This window comes from Clinocottus analis, unplaced genomic scaffold (assembly GCF_023055335.1).
Source record: "Clinocottus analis isolate CAN_PGR_092001 unplaced genomic scaffold, fCliAna1.0.p SCAF_1, whole genome shotgun sequence".
Lineage (NCBI taxonomy): Eukaryota > Metazoa > Chordata > Actinopteri > Perciformes > Cottidae > Clinocottus > Clinocottus analis.
In genome coordinates this window covers 17,480,568-17,505,787 of record NW_027175820.1, presented here as the reverse complement: position 1 = coordinate 17,505,787, position 25,220 = coordinate 17,480,568, and the positions used below count along the sequence as shown (strand labels likewise).

At 40.3% G+C, this 25,220-nt stretch overlaps 2 protein-coding genes and 1 non-coding gene across 4 annotated transcripts; 2 read left to right on the top strand and 1 right to left on the bottom strand.

The window, feature by feature from the left end:
- Positions 1-837: 837 nt before the first annotated feature.
- On the bottom strand, positions 838-909 carry trnah-gug (transfer RNA histidin (anticodon GUG)). Its single transcript has one exon. It is a non-coding gene; the product is annotated as a tRNA-His (tRNA).
- Positions 910-1,202: 293 nt separating this feature from the next.
- On the top strand, positions 1,203-9,048 carry cry5 (cryptochrome circadian regulator 5). 2 transcript variants are annotated; one of them, XM_068597727.1, is made up of 11 exons: positions 1,203-1,339; positions 1,557-1,781; positions 1,894-2,088; positions 2,234-2,352; positions 2,465-2,619; positions 3,124-3,264; positions 3,515-3,682; positions 3,817-3,957; positions 5,021-5,172; positions 5,308-5,528; positions 5,633-9,048. In XM_068597727.1, the coding sequence occupies exons 2-11, from the start codon at positions 1,567-1,569 to the stop codon at positions 5,707-5,709; spliced, it is 1,584 nt and encodes a 527-aa protein (XP_068453828.1). In that variant the 5' UTR covers positions 1,203-1,339; positions 1,557-1,566; the 3' UTR covers positions 5,710-9,048. The 2 variants fall into 2 exon arrangements, with proteins under 2 accessions (XP_068453828.1, XP_068453901.1); XM_068597800.1 differs by having other exon boundaries at positions 1,232-1,339; positions 1,545-1,781.
- Positions 9,049-9,830: 782 nt separating this feature from the next.
- On the top strand, positions 9,831-21,202 carry alpk3b (alpha-kinase 3b). Its single transcript, XM_068597499.1, has 14 exons — positions 9,831-10,095; positions 10,290-10,522; positions 12,064-12,185; positions 12,288-12,405; positions 12,664-13,915; positions 15,751-17,800; positions 17,933-18,080; positions 18,239-18,366; positions 18,463-18,498; positions 18,591-18,865; positions 19,073-19,161; positions 19,278-19,495; positions 20,023-20,071; positions 20,175-21,202. Exons 2-14 carry the CDS (start codon positions 10,395-10,397, stop codon positions 20,488-20,490), a joined length of 4,929 nt encoding a protein of 1,642 aa, XP_068453600.1. The 5' UTR covers positions 9,831-10,095; positions 10,290-10,394; the 3' UTR covers positions 20,491-21,202.
- The last annotated feature ends 4,018 nt before the right edge of the window (positions 21,203-25,220 follow it).

The window sequence follows — 25,220 nt, the reverse complement described above, 5'->3', positions numbered from 1 at the left end:
CCATAATATATAATTTACTCAATGTAGTACTAAATGAAGCATGAATAAACACATAAGTAAATAAACAAACAAATTAAGGTATTCTCCTTCACATTCACGTACCCCTTAGCAGAATGCGTTGATTGTGCTCTATTGAAACCATTGGTGATTCAATTGATGCTTAAAGGTCATTGTTAAACAAATAGCTCTTCTTGATCTGCTCTTTTTCTGAGCAACCTTTAACAGCCTATACTGCGGGAAGAACTGTCACATTGAGATGAGTTTGAGCCAAACTGTTCCCAGTTAAGTTTCCGGTTTCTTTGACGGTGTCTCCCTCTGGTGGCGCATGATGATAAACACAACGAAGTGTGGAAAATGAGGAAAAACACAATTGTCGACTAATAGTGGCGGCATAAGTATTCAGGTCCTTCACCTTAGTAACGGCCAACATACCCCACCGTGAACACCAAGAGCAAGTTCTGCATTTAAATCGAAATGTATCGGAAACATGGTACTTCAGTGTTTTGGTTTCCTGTCTGCTCCTATAGTGTGTGTTCCCGTTTGTTTCCCTTGTGTCTGTGTTGTTGTATGATGTATTTTTGTTGTGTCCTCAACTCGCAAATGAACGTTTTGAAGCCTATTATTATATAGAACATAAAACAGGAGATTGCCTACATAGTTTTCATTTACACAAATAATAAGAGTAAATGTTGGTCTACTTATTTGACCAAAGGAAACCTTAACGTAAAATAACTTTCCATGCGGAAAAAATAAGGCGGTTGTTTAAAGTAAGTCTTATCCCTAACATAAACTACAATGACAAAAATACAGCCCATCTGCCGTGACATTGTATCGCAATGCCGTGACCCGGATTCGAACCGGGGTTGCTGCGGCCACAACGCAGAGTACTAACCACTATACGATCACGGCGAGCTACGATGAGCTGGCGGATATCTAATCGAAGAAACCTCGTATGTTGAATGGGACAGGCCCTCGGCGTGTTTGTACAGTGGATTGAGAGAGCTGCTGCCGCTGCTTGTTGTTTCTCTCACCGGTAGTCAATGTTAAGGGCACGTATCCTTCACATTTTCTTTCAAGAATCTTCCCAAACGCACCTTTTATAATATATTTGTTCAACTGCGGAAACTTGCAGCATAGCTTGTGTTGTTTGCACAGTAGGGACATCTGGTGTACAAACTGACACACTACAGGGGCTACACGTGATGCTTCACCGCCTCTCTGATTGGCTGATTCTGCTGTAGACGTAGCAGAGCCTCCAGTTGTGTAACGCTACTCAACGTGTTGATTACCAAACCAAATATCTCTGCGAAGACAACATCGACCACGCGTAACTGTTGAGGTAAGGTTTCGCTTCGCAACTGTGCATCGTTTTTGGGTTTATCTTGTAACTCCTTTGCGCTGCAACATGATGTTGTCATATTGTTGGTTCGTTGTTTGTGTGTGTGTGTGTGTGTGTGTGTGTGTGTGTGTGTGTGTGTGTGTGTGTGTGTGTGTGTGTGTGTGTGTGTGTGTGTGTGTGTGTGTGGCAATTCTGGTCATTGTAGATGTGTTTACAGGTTCAGAGGCATGGCTCATACATGTATTCACTGGTTCCGCAAGGGCCTCAGGCTGCATGACAACCCAGCACTGATGGCTGCTCTGAGGGACTGTAAGGAGCTGTACCCGGTGTTCATCCTGGACCCTCACCTCCACAACAAAACCCTTGTAGGGATCAACCGCTGGAGGTTCCTGGTCGGAGCCCTCAAAGACTTGGACTGCAGCCTCAGGAAACTCAACTCCAGGTAGACAGAAGGACGGCATTGAGAAATATTGAATACTTAAAAAGTTTGAAACACATATACATGTAATTATTCTGGTCATATTCTGCTATTTTGTGGTGTTTGGCTCCTCCAGGTTGTTTGTGGTAAGAGGGACGCCCGAGAAAGTGTTCCCCAAGCTGTTTGACAAGTGGAAAGTAACAAAGTTGACCTATGAGTACGACACAGAGCCCTACAGTCTGAGCCGGGACAAAGCAGTGACCACATTGGCCAAAGAACACAGAGTCGAAGTCATCTACAAAGTCTCGCACACTCTCTATGATATAGAAAGGTATCATTTACTAATGCTGAACGACGCCTACACATATTGGGGCATTGTTTCCTTATTTTACTTAAATTTCATGCAATTGTTATTTGTGAAATATTTTATTTTGGGTTTGCGACATACGTCGTTTTGATAGTCTTTTATGTCTCAGGGTGATTGAGGAAAACAATGGGAAGGCGCCGCTTACTTATAATCGTATGCAGGCGATACTGAAGACTCTTGGTCCTCCAAAGAGACCAATTCCTGCTCCAACAATGGACGATATGAAAGGTTGGATTCCATGGAATTATAACCTAAAAAGAATTAGTTTAAAAGCTATCTTATGAAAGTAAATGCTAAGAAGTGGCTGATATTGTACCATGCCCTGTTTCTTCTGTCACAGATGTGACGACGCCTTGTTCAGAAAACCAGAAGCAGAAATACGAGAGCCCCACGCTGGAAGAGCTCAGCCACGACACTGCAGCTCTCGGAGAGGAGCAGTTTCCTGGAGGAGAACAGGAGTCTCTGAGGAGATTAGATAAGCATATGAAAAGAACGGTATTTCATGCTTGTGTATTCTTCATCTCTTCACAACTGGATGGTAAATACATTACATTTCATTTAACTGATGCTTTTATCCAAAGTGACTTGCATTCAACCATGATTACAAACTTAGAACAACAAGTATCAAGAAAGTACAATTTCTTCAAGAAAGTCAAACTACAAAGTGCTATAAGTAAGTGCTATTTAAGTGCTACTACGGTGCGTGGTAATGAATTGATGTCATACGTCTTCTCAGAGGAAAATCACAATAACTTGAGAGAATGTGTTTTCAGAAAGCCTTTGCTCTCTTTCTACAAACATGATTATGCTCTATTTTCAGTCCTACATTTGATTCATAATTGTGGAACTATAAGGTTCACCTGACATCTTTTTCAAGTATTAGTCCTTTACATTTTGTAGCTCTAAAGCATGACAATGTCCCAGGAACAGAAAATGTACACATCTCGTCTTTGATGCATAAATGTACTCAATATGATTTACATCATGTTTTTTCTTCAGGGATGGGTGTGCGGCTTTGAGAAGCCACAGACTTCTCCAAACTCTCTGAGCCCCAGTACCACTGTCCTCAGTCCATACATATCGTTTGGCTGCCTGTCTGCACGCACCTTTTGGTGGAGGCTGACCGATGTCTATCAGGGGGTGAGTGTCACCATTTAGTACACAATGCTACACCAGGAATAACGCTGCACAACTCATGCTCTATAATACAATTGTAGCTTAGTTTTCCTCATTGTTAAATACATTTAAACGCAAAAAAATAGGTAAGCTGTTGATTTAAGCTTCATAGAAACAGCAGGAAATGTTATCGGTTTAACTAATGGACTATTGGCCTTTGTATGGGCCTAACTTTGGACTTAGTATGATTGCTGTGTTTGTGTGGCATTTGCAGAAGAAGCACTCAGCTCCTCCGGTTTCCCTGCATGGCCAGCTACTGTGGAGAGAGTTCTTCTACACAGCTAGTGTGGGTATCCCCAACTTTAACAAGATGGAGGGAAACCCTGTATGTACCAAGGTGGATTGGGACTCAAACACCGAATGGCTCGCTGCATGGAGAGAGGTACTGTATCCTTGAATTGGAGAGGAATGAAAAGAGCACAGGATGATGTATAATTCTCATGCTAGTTCAGTAGCATTTTTTTCTTCAATCATTAATACTTCCTGTCATCCTGAATGTACTGTATATCCCTCAAGGCTCGGACTGGTTTCCCCTTCATCGATGCCATCATGACTCAGCTGAAGCGGGAGGGCTGGATCCACCACCTGGCCCGGCATGCTGTTGCTTGTTTTCTTACAAGGGGAGACCTGTGGATCAGCTGGGAAGAAGGGCAGAAGGTGTGTAAAATTAGATTGCATTTCGTGCTTCTGTTGGTTGAGTACGGTAGACAAAACCAATCCAGGCTTACAGTACTCATTTCCATGCACAGTTTACAGTGTGTGGGAGAAAGCTGCAAAATAACACATATCTATTTATAAGTCATGATGAAATAGCAAAAACAAACAATAATAACCCTATATAAGTACCTTTTTATTAGGGCTGGGCAAAGTTGACAAAATTTAGCTGATTAATTGCATGATCTTTTTTGCTTTGTGAGGCAGAACCGCTGCACTTTAAGACATAACAATAGGTGCTTTGACGTCAGACTCAAGTCTGCAAGTCGTCAACACTGCCTGTCGGTGAGGCTACGGAAGCATGCGCTTGTACATAAAGCACCTTCAAAGTAAAAGGAGTGTATTGCATTTATGACGTGCATCTTATTCATTTATTTTAGATTTTTGATTGACCTCACACGGGCCGGACTTGAAGAGCCGTAAGACGCTTAGTTCTTAATTACCCTGTCTTTACGAGATTTAAAGTGCAGCACCTGTACCTGTGTGCGGCAGTGATAAGCCTCTCCAAATGCAAAAAAAAATGCAGTTAAAGCATGATCAAACAAGTAACGCCGTTAAAGGATTGTCAGATCAACACTGGATTAACACATTATATAAAAATCCGGCACGGCAACACACTAAAAAGTACTGAAACAATTGACTTAAAATCATCAAAGTGAATTGAGTTATGTAGTTAGGTATAATGTGAATCCAATTTACAGGATTTAAATATTATCACAAGTTTTTCTTCTTTTTTTTGCAGCCTTTTGGTTCTCACGATAAAGTTGTTTAGGTCTTTTTTGGTGAGCTTTTTAAGGTATTCTATCATGTATGGGTGAGGGGTAAATTTATAACAAGCCTATAACAAGGCGGCAGGTTTTGAAAAGAAAGAAGAAATAAAACAACCGAATTCAACCACATTCTGCTGAACCATTTTTGATCCTTACCATGAACATTCACCGTGAAAGTGTTCGAGGTGTGTGACGCTAAATCTGGAGAGTACTTACTTTGCTGACTTTCCCTGAAGGTGTTTGAGGAGCTTTTATTAGATGCCGACTGGGCTCTGAATGCTGGAAACTGGCAGTGGCTCTCTGCAAGTGCCTTCTTCCACCAGTTCTTCAGGGTCTACTCTCCTGTCGCCTTTGGCAAGAAAACAGACAAAAATGGAGACTACATCAAGTAACATCATAAACCTAACAGATTATACACATATTGTGTACACATGCAATATCTGTATATATGTATTAATAATAATAATAATAATAATGAAAAAATAATTGATGCTAATAATTTTGTCTCCACTTTACTTTATAGAAAGTACCTTCCTCTTCTCAAAAAATTCCCGGCCCAGTACATCTATGAGCCTTGGAAAGCTCCACACTGTGTCCAGCAGCAAGCAGGATGCATTGTGGGTAAAGACTACCCGCATCCCATCGTACAGCATGAAGTGATCGTGAAGAAAAACATCCAGAGGATGAAGTTGGCTTATGCCAAGAAATCGGCCGGCCCTACTGGTTCACCCAGCAAAAAACAAGGTCGTGCAAGAAAATATTTTTTTCTGAGAAATGTATCTCCTCTGATGTTACTCATGTTTACAGACCATACTGCTTCATTAATACTTTCACTTTTCCTCCTCAAGGTGTAAAGCGCCAGGCTCCATCTGTTGTTAACATGCTGAAGAAGAAAGACAGAAAAAAAGTAATCGTGCACATATGAATGCAGAAGATGTATGTGAGCAAGGCTGTCTATTATGTCTGCTTCAATACACCCTACAATGGTTCCAATTTCATATTTTAAGTACTTTTTAATATTGTATTTGTATTAATGTTTAATAGTGAGTGTACTTGTAGAACATATCTTGCATAGAGATTAAGTTAAAAGGGATAAAGATTGATAGTCTCATCTTGTCAGAAAACTATAGTTTATTTGTTCTTACTCTACAATTTATTCAACTGTTAATATTCAATTATAATTCATACAAAATATGTTCCAGATAGTCACAAGTTGTTGTTTTTTTTCCATTTTCAATTTTGTTGGCTTAATACTGACAATATCTAGGGCTTGATGTCCATTTTCAGTAGTTTATCCTGCATAAGAGTGAAACATATAGGTTGTATCTTCGAGCAGCAAATGTACAAACTCAGTCACAGCTTGTGTGGTTGTACTTTGAATCTCTCACTATAACCACTAGATGACACTGTAAGTCCACCTGCTGGGAAATATTGTGAATCAATATATTGGTTGAATTGGTCATGTTTAATATTTGGTCAAGAATATTTTTGAATATATTTTTGTTGTGTGGCGTTGCAAGAGGTAGCACATTTAACCCTCAGGAGCTGTGGTCCACACTGAGCAGCAGATATGTTATAAAGGATCAAAACATTTTTATATTGCATGCCTGTCAAACCGATAATATTTGGCACAATTTATATTATCTTGTTATAAATCGTGTGTGTGAGAGAGAGCTTACACAAAACAGAAAAAGGCTACATTTATCCCATTATTCATAATGGCCATCAGCCCCTGTCTAATGTACAGCAACAATTAACTTGGGCTGAGTAGGTGTGTGTGTGTGTGTGTGTGTGTGCGTGCGCATGTGCCCGTCCGTCCACACAGCTGTCCTTGGAGACCAAGTCTTCTCCTGTTTCGGCTTCCTTGGAGCTGACACTGGTGTGAATAACCAGAAGATGATGTCACAGCCTCAACAGCGGGCCAGACGGCCGTACAAAGCCAAGCTCAGTTTCCACAGAGACCTCTCAAACATCAAAACAATCTGCTGTCCTACTGTGCATGCGTGGTGGAGGGTGCTTAAAGGGTTCACTTGGCACTGGGCCACCATGCAAGTAACTCTCACGCCAGACCCATACAGGTCTGGATAAACTTATCAATCAATCATAACAAATTCATGTTATATTTGATTTTGCATTTGTGATCAGATAAACATGTTACATTGGCCTTAGCCTCTAAAATATTTATTAGTCTGTGATCAAAATCCCATTTATAATGGTCTCCATCCGAGTTGGTCCACTGGTGCGCCCCTCTCTCCGTCTGTGTCGACACCTCACTACTCACAGCGTCTTGGATCTGGGTGCTTTAATATCCCAGTTGGATTGGGACAGCATGTTCCCATGCAGCTGGCGTTTTATGTATCTTAAATAGTAGTGATTTATCTCAGGAGTTTATTTGCTCCACATGCAGCACCATCAAACGGTTAGTGCCCATTTTCTAAAATACCAAATTCACAAGTTCAAAGAATAAAAGGTATTGTCTTTATTTTTAACAAACCACTGGTCATGATAGCATGGGCTTTTTAACATTAATTGGGAGCAAAATGTATTAGTTAATTTATCGTTTTTATTCAACGGACACCACAAAATATTAGGACTGCACTCACCCACATGATTACCCAACAGAACGTTGGCTGGTAGTCTTCTTTACACAGGAGCGAGGATCATCACCTCATAAAACGTCGCCTCATAAATCATCAGTGGACGTGCCCATGTTCAAATCTCATGCGTCAGTGCCGGCAAATAATAGAGACTTTTAGAGACCCGTCAGTCAACACGTGTACCTGTTGTCGGGCAACTTTACCTGCTGAGAAGTCACACATGGCACCTGTTCATAGTGAAAACGTTGCAACTGTTAAATGGCACAGAAACATGAAACTACACTGACATTCATTTTGTCTCACTAGGTGTAGGAAGAGCACAGGATGATTTGATGGTGAATGCAGGTGTTCTTCGAAGGCCAGTTTATACCCCCCCCCCCCCATTTCTCCCTATTTTAGTCTTATTAATGACATAACCAGAGAAAGCATGAGGGACAAGATGTAGTTGTGAGGGAAAGGTTTATGACCACATGCTAAAAGGTCACTATTTATTGGAGGTCTATGGAGCTTTTAAATAAACGCCTCAGTGAAACAGCTGACAGTTGTCCAATCTGCCTCATAACTTTTGTTTAATCCTCATCTCCTCTAACATCCAACAACAGTCCTGTAGACGTCCTCCATTACTACTCTGTCTCTAATGACGGATTCTAACAATTTACATTTGCCCCGCAGTGACCTCTTTCTGTTTCTGACACTGCACAATTATGTTTGCAAAAGACAGATAGCGGTGTCAATGAAGCCAGAGGTAGTGATCTCTGTGAGCATCATCTGTACAGCCCCATCAGTAAATCTGCCAGACTAAGCCACAACAGGATTTTAAGAAGAAAAGCACAAGGCAATGGGCATGCAATGTTTAAATCGTACTCACAAAACCCCAACAGAATTTAGATTTGGAGAGGAATTGCAAAAAAAATGTAGGTAAAAATGTGTTTCAAGGAAATGAGCATGGTTGGCTAAAAAAAAAAATTGGTATATTAAAAAGCGACATTTGGTCTATCAAAGTAACTAAATAATTGTTTCTTTCCATTGGTCCTTTTTTTAAACAATATTTTGACCAAATAACATAATTACACAATTTTCCGTTATTGACATATGGGTCAACATTAGGAAATCCCTCTCCAGCCATCAGCAGCTGGGTAACATGCTTCAGGGGGTTTTACTGTGAAACAGGGTCACATGACAGAGTCTCCCATCCCCTGCAGTGTTTCCACACCCAGCTGGGCTTTGATCTCTCTGTACACACCCCGTCCAGAGTATTCAGACCATGTGTGTGTTTTCCAGCCCCTACACAGAGTCACACACAGCCAGTCACACTGCATGTCTATCACTGCAGTGTGTGTGCGCGCGTGTGTGTGGGGAGGGGTTTTATATGTTTATAGGAGTCGCTCATGGAATCTATTCTAAAATAACTATGACTGGTGAAGTCTATATGTCCATTTTGGGGGGTTGAGGTCCCTTTCTCATTGTTAAATCTGTAATTATTTCTCTTAAAATGTTCCTTTATTTTGAAATGTAATTATTCAGTTGATCTTGGTCGTTAAATTAAGTCACCTACCTGGAAAGGAAAGTGGAAAATGTGAGATATGAGGAACATGATGGATGGAACTGAAAATTGAAATTGACCGAAGGCTCAAGGCATGTGTAATATGAAGCATGTGTGTGGTAGTGAGTTGGAAAAATTCAGATTAAAGATAATTCTGATAACATCTAGTTCTCAATTAACTGTTCTTTTAAATTTGATTTGTTTGATGAGACAAACAATTTTAACAAGGTACCTTTTTTCATACAAACATTTGCATGAAAAATGTCAAACTGAATCAACTCATCAAGGGAAAAAGAAAAAAGAAATGAAATGGCAGATCCCTGATTTGTGTGTGTGAGAATACACGTGTGTTTGTGTGTGTACGCTCGTGTAAAGATAACAACCCATAGCTCGTTGGCAGTCAGTGGGATCTGCCTATATAAGGCTGTTCTATTCCTACTGCTTTTCCTCTGGGGATGTGAAGCAATTGTCACTCGCTGGACAATGCATTCCAGAGAGCTCGGTAGGCTTCACCATCTTATATTGTATTATAAGTATGTATAAAAACTTCCGAAGAACAAATGGGGACGAAAAGATGCCAATTCAAGAAAACAGATGTCAATGAATCTTCACACTTTTATGTTTGGAAAGAAAACCTTGTGAGAATGGAAACTAGAGAGAATGCACCGCTCATATCAATGGACTTAAGAGTGAAGGCATTATTCTCCTGATTGACAGCCTCATATGATGCTTCGCTACAGTCTGTACACAGAGCTTAAAGTTCACGGAGAAAGGCAGCCAGCTACTGACCACACCACTGCCCCCTCTTCTCTGAGTGCATGTATTCCATTGGAAACAAAATAGAAAAAAAGTCCTGTTTTTTAAAATCATCTTCAATTCAGGGAAGCAACGCCATAATGACCTTGTGTTTGAAATGGACTCGTTGTGGATGTTTCTTCTTTAAAAGTATTTGTTTTGTTACTATACACAACTTTTATTATATGGCTTTAGCTTGTTTTATAAAATGGTCCATAGACCAGTTTTGGACAGTGTGATGTGCTCTTGTGCCTATTTGCAGGCCAACTATAAATAGTCCAGCAGCCTACGCACGCTCATGTTTGATTGGAAATTGCAGTGCCTGAAGGCAGTGCTGAGGGGCGTCTGTCAAAGAAGGGACAGAAGCTAGTGAATGGTGAGTTAAATGTAGAAAATAGTCTGCTAACTGTTGTTCATGCAAATAATTAATAAGAAAGGATGTTAAATATGTATTTTTTTATTTTTAATCTCAAAGTTTTTAATCTTAAATTTCAATAAAACTTGATGTAATATAATATGCGGTTGTTCTGTCTGTGATATCATTATACATGTTAATGTTATTTCTTTCAGCTCTCATGAATCGCTCTGCAAAGTTCCCGAAAAAAGAGTTCCAACACAAACAACACAAACGTTTTGCTCCTGGAGTCCCCAGACTATCCCTTTATCTGGTGGAAAATGGATTCACGGAGAACGACGACACGCTCCTCTCTTGGAAATGGAAGATCCAACAATGGGGATAATATCAGTGGGAGTAGCCGGCCCGTAAGCTGCAGCTACCTCTCTAACGTGAGGCCGGAGAACAGGTACAGTTTCAACACTAACACAGTGAATGCAATTGTGTGGCATATTATTATTTTAGATAACTTATTGGTTAACAATAGCATCTCAGTTATGCTCCTTGGGCCCCATTTCCTATCAAGCATTACACCAACAACAGCTTCTGCATTCAAATCTGTTCATGGAACAACTTATGTCGACCTTTAAGTTCACAATGCAGACATTTTTATATACTGCCCTGCATTTTCTTTTCTTACATCCCAAATCTTAAGTTATTTGATAAACGGTGATGTGCAACATTATTGGCTTCTGGGAATATAATTATAAGAAACTAGAATTTAGATTTTTTTGTCATCTTCTGTTGGCCTTTAACACGACTATTGCCCGTGTGATTCATCCCGGAAATAATGTGAAGTGCGTAATCACTGCTAAATGATATGTGAAAATAATTTGGGGAGAATGGAGAGTAGTATTGTTTCCAGATTTGATTGGGGTAAAATCTATAACGATGTACTGGTCATAATTCCATTAGTGTAGTATTTTTTATTGTCAAAATACAACACAATAAACAGCAGTATGTAGTGCATGCACAGTAACTTATTTAAGTGAGATGACATTTAGTATTACTGTCTGCTTTTGTTTGCCTAATCACAATTAAGATGCAGTGAAGTGTAGCTGTGACTGTGCACTGACCCAACAAATGGATGTCAACACCAGACATGGATCAACTGCACGTCATGTACACAATACGCATGCCAGCCAACATTCATTTATGTTATTATGTGTGGGCTGTTTCTTCCACATTACTATATGCAATTATGGGTCAATATTGTTTAGCATTTATGGTGATATGTTTAATTTTTCTAATGAATATAGCTGAACTAATTAGGCCTCTCTGAGGACACAACACAAAGCTATACATTTTGAACTCCAGAAACCAAAGATCACACAAACCACTTTATTTTTCTTTCTGGTTTGTATGGTAGGCATAACTCAAACAAAACTGTTCAACACTCAATAAGAACAAATCTTAGTCTAATCTTATTTTGTGTTATTGATGTGAATGTAGGCTAAATTTAGATTTGGCTTTCGTGACCAAATCAGCACGTTTGAGAAATATAAGTCTCTTTTTTTCTTTGAGTAATGCTTAATCATAACTAGAAGCTCTCGCTCCACCCAGGCTTTTATTTATTTGAACCAACGTAGGATGTACTTTTTCCAACAACCACCATGCGACAAGTTGACTCACAACATTTGCGTACATTCTTTGGGTGACGCTAAAGTCACTTTGTCTATGCTTTTTCACAATGGTCATTCGATGCTGCATTTCCTCCCATTTTAAGTACCATGTTGAGGTAGTGGAGGCTCGGTCTTGAGTCAAATAACACCTCTGGTATTTTTATTTGAGGAAATTGACTGTTCACAAACTTGACCTATTGAAGGCAGCAATTTTGAATTCAGTAAACTTTATGAATCATTCCTGCCAATGCTTTTGCTCTTGAGTCTGAAAACTGTCCATCTATCAAAACAATAATCGGGTATGTGTGGAATGCCCTCTCTGTCACAGGAGCACACTCTGCAGCGTAATCGCACAGTTAACGGAGGAAACGCAGCCCTCCTTCGAAACAACCCTCAAGTCAAGAGCTGTATCTGAGAATTCCTATGTGAAGTTCTCGTGTGCGGTTACAGGTAAACGCAGCTTCACTGCACCACTTTGTGAGGCTTCACACCAGATGTATGTGACTTAATGGAAATGTATGTATATATATATGTATGTATTTTATTTTCCAGGACACCCTATTCCTCAAGTAACTTGGTACAAGGATGATGTGCAGTTAGACAGATACTGTGGACTGCCTAAATATGAAATCTTCCGCAATGGACAAAACCATTCCCTGCACATCTACAAGTATGTATGTTTGGAAACACTGACATGACATCTGAATGCACTTGTTCTATCAAAACCACACAAATTTCCAATTACAAAATTTATGACTACACAGCAGCAGATACTCTGATGGCGTTTTACTAAAGAGCTTATTTCCTAGACAAAGTTGAGCGAACACTGCACTTTCTCCTTTTCAGCAATGTTTGCTTTTGTTTTTCTCAGAGATACATTTTGTTCTTAATTTTTATAAAGGCAACTTAAATTGGCTTTTCTTTGCAGTTGCACTGTGGAGGATGCAGCTATATACCAGACCTCAGCCAGCAACAGTAAAGGCATTGTGTCCTGCTCTGGGGTTCTGGAGGTGGGCGAAATGAACGAGTTCAAGATCCACCAGCGCTACTTCGCCAAACTCAAACAAAAGGCAGAGAACAGACGCAGGGAAGCGGAAGGTAAAGAAAACCAGGAGCCGCACCGAAACATCAGTCCGGACCGCACACAGAGGAAGCGCCGCTCCACAATGGAGACCTTTCTCAGCAGTCCAGGCTCCATGGAGGATGAGGGCAACGAGGAGAGCATTCAGGCTGTCGCTGTGGAGACTGAAGCCAGGTTACAAGAGGCAACTGTGGAAGTGGTGGAGGAAAAGCCAATCCCCATCACCAAAGGAGCCGTGTCAGCCTTAACTAATGGACAGACTATCGGTGACAACGGCAGCAAGAACGGGACATGTATATACGACTCTGCCCAGAAGATTTTGACTGCACATGAACCCAAAACTCCCTTTGTCAAAAAGAAGATTAAAATTTCCAACAATACGCCAGGAGAGCAGCCATCTGAGGAGAGAAGGGCAAACGATGAGACCTTAACCTCTGTAGCTCTGGCCTGCACAGGGCCAGTTCAGTCCGATGGGAATGCAGAAGAGTTTATGGAAGTAGAAAACATTGTTAGTTCATCATCTGTGGATTCAGACTCCAGGAACGGGACAGAACGACATCAGAAATCAGAAACAGAGGAAGTATTGCGTGCTGAAGGGCCTTCAAAGGGTGAAAACAAATGTGTTGAGGTAGCCGTTCCTTCAAAGAAAGGACAGCTGCCGGCCTCAGTACCCACCACTCTTACATCTACAAGTCCTACTGTTTCAAGAACTGAAGGGAAAAAAGCTGCAAAGCATGAGAAGAAAGCTGGATGTAAAGACACTGAACGTAATTTGGAAATGCAGAAGCAAAGTCGTCACGTGACCTCAACACAGCGACAGTCAGGTGCTGCTGCAGCATCCCGACCATCTCGAAGCACAGTGAATGGTAACATCTCTAAAACAGAGCTTGTTGAAGTTATGGTTGTGGACAAGAAGTCAAATACTCCCACTGCTGGATCTTTAGCACACAAAGACATTGAGTCAGTAAACACACCACGTGAAAGCCGAAGCTCTTTGCTTCAGCGTCCATGTGAACAGACTGGAGGTCAGCCGTCTGCGAATAAAGCAAGCCCCACCCAAAGAAATGTGTCTGTGTCTCGGCCAGCACTGCTGAACGAGGTGAGCGAGCCTTTTCGCATGAGCTCATGAGCGCTTTGTGCTGCCAACACAGGCCTCATCAGTAACACAAGCATCCTGGAGCTATTCATAGCTTTTACAAGTATGCCCTGCTGTGTGACAAGAATTAAATGACGCACACGTTGACAGATGCAACAGTAGATTCATGCATTTGATATTCTTAGTTCAAAGGTCTGGAAGGTGCAGTATTTTTTATGATGTAAATTTTGGATTGTATTTTGGCACTCAAAAGATATTATGGTACCTGGATTAAGCAGATTTTCCCCCAAACAAAACTTTGACATTTGTTGATATACGTTTATTTGCTTCCTTGCAGAGAGTTAGGTCAGAAAAAGATCGATACTCCGCTCATGTCTGTCTGTTAAATCTAAATCAATAGCCAACAGCGGATTAGCTTAGCTTAGCACAAAGATTGGAAACAGGGGGAAACAACAAGCCTGTCTCTGTTAGAAGGTTATTTTAGTTTTTACACTTTCTTTTTTCATATGCAATCAGAAACAATGAGATTTATTATGTTAATGAGTGATCTTTAGAGCTGTAGGAGACCACTTCTACAATATACTACACTAGCTGTTTACTCCTGTAACTCCTGTTACTCCTGTAAACAGCTAGCTGGAGCTAGAGAAAATATGTCACCTATGCAGACAAAAAAAAACATTTCAGATGGACTTAAACAGACATGAGAATAGACCTTGTGTATTTCCCCAAACGTCCAACTCTTAAAAAAGAAGAGGAAAGTAAATGGAGGGTGTCGTGACGGTGACTTGATGGATGATGTTAGGCCTCTATAATGACATGCAACCTATACATTTGGCAACAGCCTATATAAGCACTTGTTTTGCTATTTGGATTACGTATCTTTATTGTCCACTGCTTATGCAATCCCCCTGACTCAATGTACATGGTTGAAAACTGACGGCACTGAGTGCTGAGACAAAACCCTGCACAGCTGAAGCACCTCTTGAAATGATTCACATTCCTTTCTGGCCACACTTAAGTGTAAAATAGCTCTCTTACTCGGGAATAGGACTGACTGTGTCAGCATTATATAGAAGGGAAGGAGGGAATCAGAAATTAGCGAAGCTGCTGATTTTGTATGTTGTTTATCATGACATTGAATATGACCTTATAGTTAAGTATTTTTGATGTTTTGCAATTGCTTTTTTAGGTAACCTACAGTATGGGCAGAATGAGAATGATCCTGAAGCTATATCATGGCTTACCTCATGACATATGACACGGGGAACCTCTTGTGCTAATTTGAAAGGGGATTCAGCTCACTTACAAACTTTATGAGGATTTAAAGCTCAACCAACATGTTTGTATCGCAGAGACATATGGAAGAGAGTACGGTAGTGCACCATGCTTACATTTCTCTATATGTCAGATGTATCACACTACCGGGCAGTTTTATTCACTGTTCCAGCAAAAGGTAATCTTTAACAAGTGTTAGTTAATGTGCTGGATTTGGATACTAGGTGATATCGAATTGTTTTCTTATTCAAAAACAATTTATTTCCAGGGCGGTCTAAGCTTCAAACATGAATGCAAACACTCATGTGGCAGGTATTTTACTGGGAGCAATGTGAAAATTGCCAACCGGTGAAGGAAAGGTTTCTTGTTATCATCACGTTCTATATTTTCTCTGGTTCATAAATTCCTTTTTGCTTCAAGGTCTTTCCATTCTGTCCTCTGTTTGTTGCTGGTTACACTGTTGCTGTTTTAAAATTGCATGTGTTTGTCTATGTTCTGCATAGCCAGGGATAAGGGAATAAGTATTTACAGCATGGAAACCTCTGCTTGTATTTTGCCCCAAGGTTACACAGGCCCATAAAAAGAGGAACAGGAATGATGCACCTGTCAGTCTTGAGCTTCCACCTAACCAGATGGATGCGCAACCACCGCGAAAGACAGACTCAGAGAGAGAGACCGCGGCAGATGACATCCAGACCCCGTCTTTGCAGTGTGGTCTTCAAGTAGCAATTGACAAAGTGACACCGAACACATGGGATCATCCCAAGGGATCCAAGGAAAGCCATAGGGCCCTTTTTACAGACATACAGAAGTCACCCCTCCAAAGCCCTGGTGGTGGTGAGAACTCCCAAGGGTGTAACGTTTCTTCCGGCACCCAGCAAAGCCAAATTAATACACCTATAAAAATGGTTGAAGGGACAGAAATACAAGTTGATGAGAAGGTAGAAGGCAACAAGGTAGCTAAGTTATTAGTGGATTCTACAAGTGTGACTCCAAATGAGAAGATAGTTGAGATGGAGACTGAAAGTGCTGCTGTGCATGTGATTGGACCCACTAAAACAGAAAAGACAAAAGATGCAGCAAATGAAGACATTATCATTGTTGATGGATCGAATAACGAAACTAAGACGAATGAGCATATATTAGATATGGAGAAGGAAACTAGTTCAGCATCACAGGATCTCTCTTTGTTGAAGCCTGCAATTCCACTCTTGACAAAAACTCCTGAAAACAAACACTTGTCCGAACTCCGGATGAAAGAATCCCAGGAAATTCCAAAACCTGCCACAAAAGACGTATCTGTAGCTGATCATCTGAGCTCACAAATAGAGGCTCTTGAATCCACAGTTGTAAATTCAGTGACCGCCTTACCGGTTCATGCTGGCTTTGTACAATATCCGACTACAACTGTGACCCAAACATGTGAGGAAGATAACAGCAAACCAACAGTGACTAAAACTGACATGAGTATTACTCCTCCAAGAGACATAAAAGAAACCCTCATTGAGGTTTATAATCAACGAAATACAACTGATCAGGAACAAATTCAGTCTCAAGGTGCAACTTCACCCCCTATTCAGGCTTTACAAAACCCAGCTGTAATCTTTCCTATCTCTGCCAGTGACACTGGCACCACTGCAGAGACTGCAGGACTTCACGACAGTGACAACACATATCATAAAGGTGTCATGAACATTTGCCAGGAAACTGAAGCCTCCTATCAGTTTCCTCTAAAAGATTGCCCTGTTGTTTCCCCTTCTGGAAGTGAAAATGTCAAACACAATCTTCCTCCTTTGACCTCTAAGGATGAACTGACCACACAACTTTCATCTGGAACTGTGCCACGGCAACCTGGGACTCCAACAGCAGTGACAAATATTACACTTCTGGAGCATGCCAAATGTGAACCTGTTCAAGGCAAACACATGGGAGTTACACAAAAGTTAACCCCAGAAAATAAACTCAACTTCCAAGCTGAAATGGGGATTACTGAAATTAATTCTACACCACTAGATCAATACAACAGGGAAGAACACAACACAAACCCCAGTTCTCTGCAGAGTGAACGAACGTGTCCCTCTGAAGGTGAACTTGGAACAGATACACAATTGAATAATATTCACATTATTCAGCAGGACAGCTCATTGGTGGAGGAATGTTCAAGGGCTGACTTTTTAGGCAAACCAACTCCTGGGGCTAGTCCATTGTTAAAGAGACGAGACTGTGTTTCTCCCATTGCTTCTGCTACTCCACAAGAGCTAGCCTCTGGGGCCCGACGTAAAATCCTAGTACCCAAAGCCAAACCTGAGGAGGCCTCAGAGGCCACATCCCCAGTTGATAACCAAACTCAGAAAAAGGAAGTTCCTACGGAGAGCAGCAAGCTTTCTGCAAGCCTCGTGACCCTCGCTACGTCTCCAAGCCTGTCAAGAAGGTCACCTCTACTTCAACCCCCTGTTGAGCCAACCTGTCCTACAGAAAAGCGTTCTCCGCTCTTGAACCGGAGGAAGACGCCATCTGAGACTCAAGCACCAAGCCAGCCGCCCTCTGAGGAGATTCACGCCCCAAAAAATGAGGGGAAACCTGCAGAGAAGGCCAAGCATGACCCATTCAAAGGTACAATAGAATTGTACAGCAAAGAAATGTTTGCTATGTAGCATATGGCAGACTGGATACATCCAGTATGACATTTTGAACATATACAAGTTTCTTCACTATCCTGTCTGTGTTGTGTCGCTTTCCCTACAGCTCCTCAAGTTATTCGAAAGATCAGGGGTGAAACCTTCGCAGATGCTTCAGGACACTTGAAACTGTGGTGCCAGTTCTTCAACGTACTTAGTGACTCGACAATCAGATGGTACAGAAATACAGAGACGATTGCTCAAATTAAAAGAAAGTAAGTTTTCAGTGGGACTTCAAAGAAAATCTACAGTTTCACAAGAAATACTGGATAATGTAGTTTTGTGATGTTTTTTTGAATGTATTGTTTATAAATGGCAAGAAAGCATGCAAAATACAAAGGAAGACAAACAGCTTTTCTTGTTTGTTTCTCAGTGCAGGGGATGAAACTCAGGTCAATCTTGCCATTGTTCAGGCAACATCCAAAGACTCTGGTGTTTACGGATGCACAATCACAAATGAATATGGGACCGACTCAACAGACTGTCTGCTGAGTGCAGATAGTATGTACTCTTTTACATTATATTTGGCATAAAACAAAAACTTTCTCTGCATTACTAGACCTCAACAAGTCTCATTCTGCTTTCACTTTGTTGCAGTCTTGGCTGGAATGTCCCTAAGAGAGGACCTTGGTGGTAAGATGAGTCTTTACATGGTTAAATCACAGTTTTTCCAGTGTCAGTGCCCAAATGCTTTTCTGACATTTCTTACATTCTTCTGTCCGCAGTTGGAGAAGAGATTGAAATGACACCCCTGCTATTCAACAAGGGCGTGGCTGATACTGGCACCTGGAGTAACAAATTGTTTGGTCGTATAATGATGCAAGAATCTCATATTGGTGATGGCTGTGCTCATAAAGTTTGGAGGGCAAAAGTCATCTATGGTCTGGAGCCCGTGTTTGAGTCTGGAAACACGTGCATCATTAAAGCATGCAACCCCATCGCCTATGGAGGCAAAGCAGAAAGTTGCCTTATAGACAACAACCTGGAAATTGTCAAGCAGGTATGTGAAAAGGTTTTAATTCCTTCGTGTCTTCTGAGATGTTGATATATAATTTTATAAGCTTTCAGCGTTAAAGTGAATCAGTCAGTCGTCATTCTTGCCACCCACATAGGATTACTGAGGCACTAATCAAATGAAGAATAAATAAATATACTGATGGAAATCGAGCATATCTTTACTGGCTGTTCTCCAACGTTCTGCATGCAGGAGTGTAAAATTCGAAACTTGGCCCGGGAATACTGCAAAATCTTCTCTGCAGAGGCAAGAGGGATTGAAAACTTTGGCCCCTCGCTTGAGTGAGTATGATCTCTTTGTTCAATCTACCTCAAAGTTGAACCTCTGCTTGAGTATCATTTGCAGTACACAGACTATCAAGCTTCTAAAAGTCAATGACGTCATCTTGATCACACAGGGTGATTCCAGTCTACCTGATGTACCGACCAGCAAACACTGTCCCTTATGCCACAGTGGAGGCTGACCTGTCAGGAGTCTATCAGAAATACTCTCTACTCGATAATTCAGGCAGAATAGACTTGAGGTCTGGCTCTGACGTGGAGCAGAAGTGCTGTGCCCTGCAGCACTGGATCTTTCAGTGGACCAATGGCAGTCTGCTACTCACTCGTCTAGAAGGTAGGCTGACACTTGAAATCAATGTGAAATTTATGTTTTACCCAAATTTGTGGCAACGATTTTTAATGATATGAAAACTGAGGCCACTTCATTTTTTTTTTAACCTTGTGGTTCATGCCACAACACAATAAACACGTTTCAAGTGTGTGTTCAATTGAAGAGGCAGTGAGCGTGTGAAGCTCAAAATTGGTTGACAGATTACACATACGTTACCATAATTACTTAAGTAATTTAGCTTGCTTGCAATAAGGATGTGTTTTTTTTTGCAGTGTTACTTAAAAGTTGACCTTCTCAACCCTTAAGTGCCGTGTTTATTCTAAACACCTTCAGGTTAATAAAACATGATTTATTATGCAGCGTTATATTTACAATACAATGAGAGTGAACTTGTATTTCATTTTCCGCTACCTCTTACATGCTTAGTGCTGGAGTTAATGTGGTGAATATTCACATTGCATGTCTGTCACATTTGAATATGTTTCCTGAACAACAGAAAAATAAAGTAATTGCATGGTGTTGTTTTGCAGGTGTTGACACGAAGATCACCAATGTTGGGATTTCAGTTAAATCGACAGGGTTAGTGTAATTATGTAGTGAAAACCTCATTTTACAGGTAATTTACATTCATGCTGACCACAATCACGACTGTGACATTTGGCTTTGTTGTGTGTTGCTGCAGGCATCAGGGTCTGTCAGTGGAAGGAAATCCCAAAGTTTTTGAGCAGTTTGTCTCCCAGCACCAGTGTAACTACTTCTGTGGTCTGCTCAGCCTGAGGTCACTAAAGGTCATGGACTCCTTATTGACACCATCGAAGCCTAAGGGCTCCCGGAGTCCATTACTTCAGCGCAAAATGGCGGCTGACTCCTCAAGCCCTCAGGCCGGCCGGAGAGCTGCAGGCAGCCCCAGACTGCCCAGGAGGACTGAGCAAGAGGGCAGAAACACCCCCACGAAACAGAAAGTTGCGGATGCTCCCAAACTTGTTACGATGGAATAGAGTAAGACATGAGAGATCACATACTTTCTCAAACCAGAAATTGTTCACTGTACCAGCAAAACAGGGCAGGCTGATTACAACTCGGTTTATAAGAGAGGTATAAACCCTTCAGAGACCAGGAAAGAGAATACTGAATAATGTTTTAACAGCCACCATTCCTTGCCATTATCATTCTTAGTGGATTGATGCCCTTACGAGTTGTGGTGATTATCTATTGTTTCCTACAATCAACAAATCTTGGGGTTGAAACAACAGTGAAGTGTAGTGAGAAGTAGCTGTCCTGGGTTTGTGTTTATCAATCCATGAACCAAAGGTCACAGATTGTGAATTCCAATCTCAGGTCAGTTTATTTGTGATAAATGAATTTGCAAGATAACACTTTTTGAACTGAAGTGGCATAATATGTAGTTTATTTTAGTAATGTGAATGCAAAGCAGGTATTATGTCAATAGTAAAGTCAAGTCATAACAGATAGCCATTACACTTACAGCACATTTTCAAGGCTGTGAACAAAGTGTGAACAAACTATATTTTTCATTCATGTATCAAGCCAAATGTAGCTTCAGGTGACACTGTTGTACGGTGGCAAATGGTGCTGTGCTTTTATATTGTGACCTGTCATGTTTACCTGCTGTTTTACGTTGCACTGCATTTTTGAAACCGCACCTTTGATTGCAAATGGCTGTAAAATAAAATATATGATCATGCCTTGTACGTTTGCAGAAAGTGCTGTAAAAGTGCATGACGTGCTTTTTGAATGTGGAATGTCATTCTTAATAGAGAGTAGCATATTGAGAATTGAGCTTAATCACAGCAAAGAAAGCATCCCACTCAGTCTCTCTGACATCTGCAGTCACTCATATCATATCGTCTTGAAAGATAAGTAACCCGGTGTTATCTTCTTGACTCCTATTATCTGAGAGGATAATACTTGTTCTTGTCATTTAACTGACAAGAACAAGTAATATCCTCGGGGATTGCCACATTTGGGCTGATTCCTTTCAACAACTTTACTAAAGCAACGTGTTTATTTTATTTTTATCCATATTCGTTCAGCTAAATCACAATTTTACAAAAGATGTAAAGCTGATCTGAGGGGAGCATGAATGTACAGGTCATCAAAAAATAAAAGGCCTTGAGACTTCAACTGACCACAAAAACACGCAAAATAGAAAGAAAAAGAAAGAAAGTGCACAAATGTGCCAAAGAAAATCTGTAAAAATTTAGAAACGAGATTCAGTGTTACAGCGCTGTATCTGTATGGGTAAAAATAAGCTTCGAGCTGACATGATAATAGGTTTAGCATATCATTTAGGTGTGATCTGGTTTAGCCGGTTGCCATTCCAGTTTAGCATTGTAGCATGTTATCCCTTGCTAATCAGCACTTAGTACAAAGTACAGCTGACAGTCTGGGGAATATCTTTAGTTTTGCTGTTATGTGCTCATAAACCAACGTATTGAACACAGTTAAACTTCACCTGATGATGGCACTAGATGAACAATGAAGGGATCGCCAAAGTTATTACAATTGCTACGATGGATTCAGAACAAAATATATACCTTCTAAATAGATGCAGTAAAGGATTTATCACTTTGTATTTTAGGGATCTTATTATTATCTGACATTAGAAAAGAGAGTGAAGAAATTTCACTGAGGGGCGAATCATCTTCACAGAAAATAGAAAATGACATGTTGCTCGGAAACAGTGTGTTTTACAGGGTGAAAGGCTAACTTCATCATGATAATCATTTGTGATTCCCGGTCGTTAGTGAGTCATCGTTTATGTAAGCAGTGGCCTCACGCTCAAGCGTGAGCAGTGCCGCGGACTAAAATGTAGATGTCACAAATAAGTTCCCTTAATGTCAATTCTGATGTTATCCAGTAGTGTGAGAGCGTCAGATGCTGCCAACAGAAGGAAGAGTTGACAGACTTTAGTGTGAGGTGATGCTTCTGTTATTAAGTCTATATTTATTACACGCAACTGTTTTGTTATAATTTATAAAACATGTTTGCAGTAAGGTAATACAAGTTTTTTTAAATGAAGTTTTGGCTTTGCTGTGTAAGTGAACTGAAAACGCTTACCTTGTAACCTGTCAACATACCAAACAATTTGTAACACAATGCACATTGGCCAGTGCGTGATAGTCACTTAAAAAACCCCAGATCATATGGCATCCACAGACGACAAGTTGCAATCAATATTCTTTAACAATGAGACCTAATCTTTAATTTAATGTAAATAGAACAAGACTGCATGACATCTGGCTCACGGGTCTCATAATTAATTGATTTCCACCACGTGTCCACATGATGCTGAACCTGCTGCCCTCCATTCACTATTCAGACGACGTGCAGATACAGTATGTTAGGACCAGACACACGGGGGGTATCGCAGGTGAACAGGCTGGATGTAGTATAACTGATGTGTAATAACAACATGGATGAGTTTGGACCTGCCATACAACAAGACACTCCTGCCACCTACTGTTTGTTAAATCACCGCACCATTATGAGACACGTGAAACAACTTCCGGGCTCTTAAAGTTTCAAATGATGTCTGTTTTAGTTGACCAAACTTTCTATATGAATATATTGAGGCGAATGCTTGATTATCTTTGGAGGTCATCAAATAAAGGTTTCACTTTCAATGTCACCTCTGTCAGTGTTAGTATTTCTTCACATGTGTATTGTATTTTTCTTCTATTCAATATTCATGTTTCTTGTATATATTAGTTATATAATTCTTTCTATTTTCTATGTATTTTTTCTTTTTTTCTATTAACATGCGTTGTATTTATTATGGTATTTTTTAAATAATTTATTTAGTAACATTGTGGTTATTTAGCATGAGCTGAACCACCCTACTTGATTTAATTTTTAAATTTCATTTCTCTATGTTTATGCCCCAATATACCAAAAAAAAACTAGTTTTCTGAGAAACCCTTAATGGAAATACATCTGATTCTGATTCGTAGTACTACTTTCATTACAGTTTGTTTTTACAGTTTGTTTTTACCTTGAAGGGTTCCATGAGTAAAATATTTAGTCACCGATTATCACTTTTCAAATGGTAATAATGAAAAAGCACAATAGTAAACAAATGGTGGGTATAGAGCTGTGAAACGTAACATACTCATCACAAAATGCACATGAAAATAAAAGTATAGTTTGCGTAGAGGTTTATCCACAATACTATCAATGGAAAAATATGTAAAATCAATGTTATTTTGGAAATTAACTTGAATGAAACCCTGTCTGAGAGGAATAATGACAATGACAATGAGACATCCGAATGAATTTCCTGCAATGCGTTACAGAAATAATTATGAGCAAATCGTGGAAATTACAGAGAAAAGATGCATTGGCACAGCTCTTCCTGCTGCGCTGAGTAGCTCTGACCAAATGCACTGACGAGCACTAATTCGTTCACAGTAATCTCAGCATTAATACCCATGATAAGACGCAGCAAATGAAAGAATTGTTAGTCCCCAACAGTAGAAATTGTGTGTACATTTAGGCCTAATTAAACGCCATCTAATTTAATAGGACATCATGTTGAGTTAATATGAAGACCTCACACTCGGAGCCTTTTAGCACATTAAACACATTTGTAGAATTCAGTCTCACATTCAGACTCATTATGTGGCAACATGTAAAAAATATGCTCCTCCACACAAAGATCTTATTTCATTTTGGTAGTTTTGACTGATATATAGAATAACATCTTTACATTCTGCCAGACAATATTTATACAACATCAAAGCCACGATGTAAGATCTCATTAAAGCAAATGAAAAAAGAGGGAAAACAGATACAGCGACAAGTGTGTATGTGGCCTCTCTCACAAGGCTGCCTGACCTCACATTGTTGTGCCTGACTGACCTCAATTACCATCAGCAGGCCAGGGTAGTTGTGAACATTTAGGCAGATTATATGAAAATGATCACCGGTCCCTAAATGCCACAGACCCGTTGGCATTTGAAAAAAGTTTTATCTCCAGCCCACCATAAGTTCCAGGCTGCCAGTGGTCTCTATGCCATTGCTAAGTTGATTGTTAATGCTGAGGTAATCTACCATATCACAGCAAGCTATTGCTGACAACAAAATAGTGACATTCTGATGCATATCTCATGTTATCTCCTCTCATGAGGGAACATAAAGGCTAAATCTGAATACTATCGGAGTTGTCTAAATGCTGTCTATGCATGGATGATATGCACATGATGAAGCGCTTTACAATAGGGCTGAGCAATCCTCTTTTCAAATACCGCAGAGGAAGAGGAGGTGTGTGGTTACGAGCTGAATCTGCTACAACATGCTTCTAAATCTTCTCAATTCTGTTTTGCATAAAGCACGACAAAGCCACTTCTAACACCTGGATGTCAAGAGGTATCTGTAATATCTATCACAAAAACAACAGGCCTATCATCTAGTAACAATCCCGGGCTATTCATAATCAAGAGGCATTAGGGACAACCTCTGAACAGCTTTCATGCTTTTCAATATTGCTTTTGATGGGATGGGATTTTAAAAAAATAATCAAAACATGAGTTTGTATCACTTCACAACCAACATCCTCAATTGCTCAGAGAGGTTGCAGTAAAAGTGATTTTCAGATATAGTGCACAGCATGCTCTGTATGGCACATGGAAAGGATAGCCACTAGATCACAACAGTCTGATGGAGTAAAAGCCACAACAGCTGTGAAGTTTTGCATTCACACCCTGTT

Coding starts and splice junctions, on each gene's coding strand:
- cry5 (XM_068597727.1), top strand. CDS start 1,567: ATGGCTCATACATGTATTCACTGGTTCCGCAAGGGCCTCAGGCTGCAT. Junction 2,089..2,233: donor ACTCTCTATGATATAGAAAG/GTATCATTTACT, acceptor TTTATGTCTCAG/GGTGATTGAGGAAAACAATG. Junction 2,620..3,123: donor ATAAGCATATGAAAAGAACG/GTATTTCATGCT, acceptor TTTTTTCTTCAG/GGATGGGTGTGCGGCTTTGA.
- alpk3b (XM_068597499.1), top strand. CDS start 10,395: ATGGATTCACGGAGAACGACGACACGCTCCTCTCTTGGAAATGGAAGA. Junction 12,406..12,663: donor CATTCCCTGCACATCTACAA/GTATGTATGTTT, acceptor TTTTCTTTGCAG/TTGCACTGTGGAGGATGCAG. Junction 18,499..18,590: donor CCTAAGAGAGGACCTTGGTG/GTAAGATGAGTC, acceptor TTCTGTCCGCAG/TTGGAGAAGAGATTGAAATG.